Consider the following 7,407-nt stretch of genomic DNA (forward strand, 5'->3'; position numbering starts at 1 on the left):
TTAAAAACTTCTACTATATCCTCTTGTTTCCCCGTTCACATTCTTTTATTTAACTTGTGCCTCCTTCTGCTTCCTCGCTCCTCTCTCTCAAACATACAGATAAACAGAAAAAAAATGGATTATTCTTCATTTTCGTTCAACTCATTCGTAATTCGCTTTCGAGCTTCGGCCAATTCGTTTCTTTCGCAATTTGAACCTCTGGCTCTGCTGCTCGCCCCTCTTCTCAGTCTCCTCGTGGCGCGTGTGCTTCAGTCGTTTCTTTCCCTTATTCTCGAGAAAGGACTCAAAGCTACGCTACTAGGATTGTTCATGAGCTCCGTCAAGTAATTTATCAAACTTACTGTTTTGTATTAGATTAAAGTTTCAGAGAGAATTTATTCATTTTCGTTGACTAATTTCGTTTGTTTTCCATTTTGCAAAAAAAAAAATCAGGCTGGTACCTGGTGTTAAGAGTTACATTGATGCGGAGAAACAGAAGGTTAGATATATTCAATTTTATTTTTCTTGTTTTTTTTTTTTTTAATAATTTAAGTCAGTTTTATTTTATTTTATTTTATGTTTAGCTTTTATACATTCATTTATATATGCTTCGTACTGTGGATTAATTGTCAGTTCTGAATCGTTGAGGACATCAGAAAAATGTTTTTTCTTCCTTTTTTTTTTTTTTGTTTGGGCAATAAATGACAGAATGTACAGTAATGAATTAGGAATAACTGGAAGTATTTAATAAGCGTCAATTGAGTTGCATTCAATGCTTTTGTTATTTTGTTTTTCTGATTGAATAGAAATTTCAAATCTGTCAGCTACTCTGTTACTACTATAGTTTGTGGGTCTTTGAATAGGAGAATTCGATGGATCATTTTTTCACCGTCTGATCTGACCTGCTGATTGATGAAAAGCGTTTGTGATTCGCATGTTTTGGCACCGTAGACTTCGTTGGATTTATTCAGTTGCATTTATTTGACATCATAAACTATGGATTTTGGCCTTTCTCAATGTTGTGAAACGGTAGTGTAGCACTTGTCTGCTTGTTTGGTGTTTTTCAATATTGGAAACACACTGTATTTGTTTAAACTAAGCATGAGTACTGATTTCATTAAACAGTAAAGAGGCAAAGAGAGATAACAAATTTTGTACAAGTAATTTAGAATGGCCTAAGTCTGAATGACACCAGCAAGGGTGTTGTTTTGTTTATTATCAAGTGATTTCAATGGGAGCTAAGTGCTTCTTACACTCATTTGACCATTATATTTTTCCCCTACATGGATGAAACTGTTTAGAGGTGCTTAGTTATTCAGTATAGCCCAAATTAAAGAAAGCTTGTAATTGTTGTTTTCTGCTTGTTGCTTCTAGAGCTAGAATAGTAAAATTTGCTCTAGATGGAACTTTATTGTTAAAATTTTGTTTATGGATTTTAAGTTTTACTGAATCAGGTATTAGTACCTTTTGTCTTAAATGATTAAAATATTTCCGCCTTGAAAATTAACATGAATATAATTTGGCACATTTACTGGTCTGCTGAACAATGCAGGTTGTGGATAAGTTACAATCTGGTAGCAAATCCAAAAGAGAACACTGGAGGACAGAGTTGCCAACCATAGGTTTAGGAGTAGGCGTTATAGAGGAAATGAGAGATGAAAAGAGCAAGGATGTTGATTGGAAAGGAAAATGCTCCGGTACAGTGTATGTTTATTATTTTTGGCTTTGAAGCAATGTATATATGTTCTTCTGCATTAAATATAAATAGTGGTTTTTGTTGAATTGTGCTTGAGCTTGATAAGTTCTGGGTTTACTTTGGTCCAGCTATATTGGTGGAAGTGAATCTGAAGGACATTTTGCTTTGATCAACGAGGCATGTTCAATGTTAGTAAGATAACCACAAATTTATCATTGTTTTATATTCCTAAGAATATCATCTCTAGTCTGTTAATTTTTTGTAATGCTTTAAAGTTTAAACTCATTTGGTTTATTAAATTTCACCCTTGAGAGAATTATTGATCATTGGAAGTTGCATAGAATCACTTGACACCATCTTGGTTCTCCAAGAAAGTGTGCTTGTAGACTTTTTCTTGTGGCGCTTAAAAATTTCTATTGTTTCTATTATATTAACTTCTAGGACATCAGGTCTGCCCCATGCCAAATTCAAAACCCATCCTTAAAAATGCCGTTGACCATTTTCAGGTTTGCACATACCAATCCGCTACATTTGGACGTGTTCCAGAGTGTGGCACGATTTGAGGCTGAAGTGGTTGCTATGACAGCTGATTTACTTGGCAGTAAAGAGAAGGCTTCTGGAGCACAAGTATGCGGAAACATGACATCAGGAGGAACTGAGAGCATATTATTAGCTGTGAAAACATCTAGGGATTATATGAAAATGAAGAAGGGAATTACAAGCCCAGAAATGTATGTATTTCCTGACATTTACTTAAATAATTCATTAATTATTATTAACACTATTTTTATTAATTTGATTATCCCATTCAAAAGCATAGGATAATAGCTGAATCTGCACATTCAGCATATGACAAGGCAGCACAATATTTTAACATCAAGCTGCGTCGTGTACCTGTCAATAAGGAATTTCAAGCAGATGTGAAAGCAATCAGGCAACATATTAACAGAAACACAATCTTGGTATACATGCCTTTATTGTTTCCAGAATTTTTATATGCAGCTTGAGGTCCTTGTTATTAAGTTTTTAATCTTCTGATACTGCAGATTGTTGGATCTGCGCCTGGGTATCCTCATGGCATCATTGACCCTATTGAGGTATGTCATTACTTATTGCTTATTTCATCATGGTAAGAAAAGCTTGTAAATTTAATTTGTTAATGTTATATGTACTTGGGTTCGTACTGAGAAGATATGCATTTCTTTATTAGGAGCTTGGTAAATTTGCTTATAGCTATGGAATTTGTTTCCATGTTGACCTTTGTCTTGGTGGCTTTGTATTGCCTTTTGCTTCTAAACTCGGGTATGTGCAGCTGAACCCTAAGTAGTATTAGATTATATTATTTATTTTCTTTTCAGCATGGACTAAAATAATAGAATTGCAGTTCTCATATGTTGTGTTTGGTTCTTGTTCTTTAAAGGCCTGCAGTTCTCTAATGTTGATTTGATACCTGTTTCCCTCCAGTGGCAGATCCAAGATTTTAAGTTGGAGGGGGCAAATTAAATAACAACTGTAATTTAAAAATTTTCATGTTGCATATAATATGTTGTTATTTTATCACAATTATCAAAACTTTAGATGAAATATGGCAATTTTATAATGTAACCATAAATAAGATACCTAAAAAATTTAAATATTAAAATAAAAAATATATAACTATTAAAAATAGAAGAAACTAAAATAATTTTATTTAAAAGTGTGCATAACAATCTTTCATAGAAAGAAAATCAATAGATTGGAAAGTTTTAGCAAATTTTCTCTCAATGTAGAGAATAAAATTAAGATTTTCTCTCAATAAATTTTGATAATTTTTTTAGATTTAAAATTAAAAAGAATTTATAATTTACTATTAATAACTTTAAACTCAGAAGACAAAGATGCAGTGGTGTTATCATGAAAGAAGTTTTAATCACCTTTTAGACCATCATTGTAATTGGTCTCTAAGAAGACAAGAATAGACTTGTCACAATAACTATAGCGACTTGACGTTGGGTTCAAACTTTTAGGGAATAAGAGTTAATACAAGTTCAAATTTTTAGGGAATAAGATTTGTATCTTTTTCTATTCTATTAATCTTACTTTTTTTATTTTTTTCTTAAATTTCTTTGAATAGTTTTGACATTTGAATGTAGCTCATATTTAACTAATATATTTATTTTTTAATTTTTTAATAAAAATTAAACTATAAATATTAATACTTTTTATAAATTAATTGGAATTTGAGATTTGAATTTTTATTTTGTCTTAAAATTTTATTTTATTTTTGGAAATTACAAGTATAAATTATAATCATAATAAAGTATTATATAACTGAATAATCAAACAAATAAACTAGTCAAAAGATTAGAGCATAACTGGATAAAGCCAATATAAAGTTGAAACAAATCCATATACAATAAAACTTTAACCTAAAATTTCGATATTCTAAACATTTATAATAAAAAAATAATTTTTTATCTTTTTAGGGGGCCATTTTTATTTTATATAAGGAAGATTTATAAATTATATTCATTATATACATATGTATTGGAGGATTTAGAAATTTCTTGGGGGTGCCATGGCCCCCTCTGGTTCCAATGTGGCTCCGCCACTGTTTCCCTCATTAAGGAACTGTTTATTCAGGTAATTGGTAAAAAGTTTTTAAAAAATGATGCCAGCCTGATTTTAGTAGTATTAGTGATCAATGAATAACAGGTTATGCACTCTATTCTGAACCAGTTGAGAGTTTTTCCCTTGTTGGGGATTTGTTTATTTTCTTTCTTATGCCTTAAATTGAATGTGCTATGAAATTTTTACTCTGGAAAAATATTGTCAAATTGATTGACATCATTTTTCCCTTTGAATGAAGAATTTATCAATTTGAGTGTTTCATGCCATTATGTTGATGGTATAATCTGTATGGCCAGCTACTAGGTGCCATTTCAACTAGGAAACCGTTTTATGTGATTGGGGCTACCACTTCATATGTTGTTTCACTGTGACATCATCAATTTACATTTTGCCACTTTTTTCTTAATTAGCATATGCCTTGCATGTATTACAGGTAGTGTTTTTCCATCAAATGCTATAAGATTCTGATTAGAGAGTTTTTTACTCATTGCCAGATACATGAATGCTTATTTGAATATTTTAGTGTTTTGTTTTTGAACTGGAGTAAAACATATTACAGGGATTATATGTTCTGAATATCATTGTTTGTGAATGTTGGCTAAACTTGATTGGTTATTATTTTTTCCCCTTTTCTTCTCAGGTACCCAATTACATCCTTTGATTTCACTGTTATGGGAGTAACTTCAATTTCAGTGGATGTGCATAAATATGGGCTGGCTCCTAAAGGAACAAGTGTGGTTCTGTACAGAAATCATGACATTAGAAAGGTAAATATTATTTTTCCTTGAAAAAAAATGAACATTGTTTGGGCTCTACTATTTGATTCTATGTAGTTGCTGAAGTAAAAACTTAAATTGGAGATTGAGGTATGTCTCCACTGACAACTGTAAATTTTGTGTACAATTTATATAATGCATGTTATCCATTTTCGTTTGCTTTGCTTTTCCCTTTTGGCTATGCATATTTGCTTTCTCAAAAACTAGATGAGAATTGTCTAATATATTTTCTTAACACTTCTGATCAAGTTCTTTATGATATGCTTTTCTTTTCATGGCATCTTGGTTGGTGGCTGCTAAAATTATGCTGGATTTATTGGGTGATTGTTCTCCAACAGCATCAATTTGTTGCTGGTAAGTAGAATCTCTATTATCAAGGAAAAAGCAAAAGATAAATAAACTTGAGGTGGAAAAGAAGGGGAACAGAAAATGCTTAGGGTTGTTTCAAGCATTTAAAATGAGGCTGTCATATTGCTTCTAGGGTTGAATTGTTTAACTCTGTTTATACCATCTCTGATAAGGCCATTTAAAACATTTAAGATGAGACTGTTTTGAGGCTTTGAAGCATTAGTTTAGTATAACAGGGAGGATTACTTTTAAAGAGAACAGATGCTGCATAGAAATGATTCTCGGAATGCTTGAATTAATTCTTAGTTCATGTGACAAATTCCTTGGTAGTTCTCTACTATATCGTTGTGCTTAATTATGTTTGTTATGTTTTTGTAAATGGGCAGTTACCGAGTGGTCAGGTGGGCTTTATGTCTCTCCGACTATAGCTGGAAGCAGGCCTGGAGGATTGATTGCTGGAGCTTGGGCAGCAATGATGTCTCTGGGACAAGCAGGTGGCAAAATTCCTCTTTGGTCTTCAATGCCTGAAGCTATGAAATGGTCACCTACATTGTTGTTAGATTATTCAGGTGCTCTGTTTTTGGGCTGATTATTGTTCCTTGACAACCCACAGGTTACTTGGAAAATACAAGAAAGATCATGGAAGTATCAAAGATGATACAGAAAGGGTTGGAATTCGTTTCACATTCTCTACTAAATTCTCTTATTTTAAAATATGGAGAATAACAACCACTTTAAATGCAGGATAAAGGAGATCCCTGAGTTGTTTATCATTGGGAAGCCAGACATGACAATCGTGGCATTTGGATCCGCTGTTCTTGACATATTTGAAGTTAATGATATCATCTCTAGCAAAGGTTGGCATTTGAATGCATTGCAGAGACCCAATAGGTGATTGTTATCTGCCTTTAATAGTGACTGGGGTCATTTTCATTTTGTCTTAAACTTAGAATCTATTTCATATTTTATCCTTAATAGCGTTGCCTATTCTTGGAGACTGATTCATTTCTTCCATGTGGTTGAACCAGCATTCATATCTGTGTCACTCTTCAACATGTACCAGTTGTTGATACCTTCCTACAGGATTTGAGGGACGCCGTACAAACTGTAAGCTGTTTTTCACTTGAAAATACCAAGTCATCTTTTCCATTCATTCTCTGTGCAATAGTATTCTCGCCCTAAGTTCAGTTTATAACTCATAACACTTCATCATCCACATAAGCATGTTTACTGGTCTCTTTAGAGAAATTTTTGTTCCATTGGTGCTTGATATGATGCTGAGCACTTGTTTATATCGTTAGCAGGTTCGTTTATAAATGTTTGTTTCAGGTGAAAGAAAATCCGGGGCCGATAAGCGGAGGTCTAGCGCCCATATACGGTGCAGCAGGAAGTATGCCAGATAGAGGCATGGTTCAAGAACTGTTGGTAAATTACATGGATGGTACATGCTAGTACATGCCATTGTAGTCCCCCATGCTTCAGTTCTCATCGTTTTGCTTCTTATAAGAAATCTGGTTAATTCATCAAGGAAATAAATGCTTAATTTATTCCCATTCACTGAATTCCCAGTCAATAATTATTGGTTTATTTTATAAAAAAAATTCCTTTTTGTACCTTTTATGACATTCAAGCAGGCGCATTTGGTCTACCTCATCTCATGAATATAGAAAATCTATTTGTCTCGTTATGGTCTAGCCGTAAAATTTTGCCTTTGATGCCGTGGGAGCTTTCCAATCCAGCTCTCAAATGGACATAGTTTTTGTCCATATTTTAATTTCGGTTGGCTATTTTATATATTTAAGTCATATTTATTACATAATATTATTATATGATAAAAAATATGATATTATGAATAAAATTAGATTAAATAATATTATTTAATTTTGTATTTGATATATATAAAGATTAAGATAAGATAATTTATTTATTCATCAAAATTATTTTTTTAAAAGTTTAATTTAAATTATAAATGTAATTTTTAATGGTATCATTAAATAT

The 7,407-nt window shown here is 32.2% G+C and overlaps 1 protein-coding gene across 3 annotated transcripts; it reads left to right on the plus strand.

Annotated features, from left to right (window-relative positions):
• Positions 1-7,091, plus strand: LOC111287330 (sphingosine-1-phosphate lyase-like). 3 transcript variants are annotated; one of them, XM_022877813.2, is made up of 15 exons: positions 1-323; positions 433-478; positions 1,532-1,683; positions 1,804-1,863; positions 2,182-2,406; positions 2,496-2,637; positions 2,722-2,772; positions 2,886-2,977; positions 4,926-5,052; positions 5,400-5,415; positions 5,796-5,903; positions 6,023-6,077; positions 6,154-6,300; positions 6,438-6,516; positions 6,739-7,091. In XM_022877813.2, the coding sequence occupies exons 1-15, from the start codon at positions 115-117 to the stop codon at positions 6,859-6,861; spliced, it is 1,632 nt and encodes a 543-aa protein (XP_022733548.2). In that variant the 5' UTR covers positions 1-114; the 3' UTR covers positions 6,862-7,091. The 3 variants fall into 3 exon arrangements, with proteins under 3 accessions (XP_022733548.2, XP_022733550.2, XP_022733549.2); XM_022877815.2 differs by having other exon boundaries at positions 38-323; positions 6,714-7,091; XM_022877814.2 differs by lacking the exon at positions 1,804-1,863 and having other exon boundaries at positions 40-323.
• Positions 7,092-7,407: the final 316 nt, after the last annotated feature.

The sequence above is a fragment of the Durio zibethinus genome, chromosome 4 (genome assembly GCF_047325235.1).
Source record: "Durio zibethinus cultivar Kanyao isolate XHJ-2024 chromosome 4, ASM4732523v1, whole genome shotgun sequence".
In the NCBI taxonomy this organism is placed as follows: Eukaryota; Viridiplantae; Streptophyta; class Magnoliopsida; order Malvales; family Malvaceae; genus Durio; species Durio zibethinus.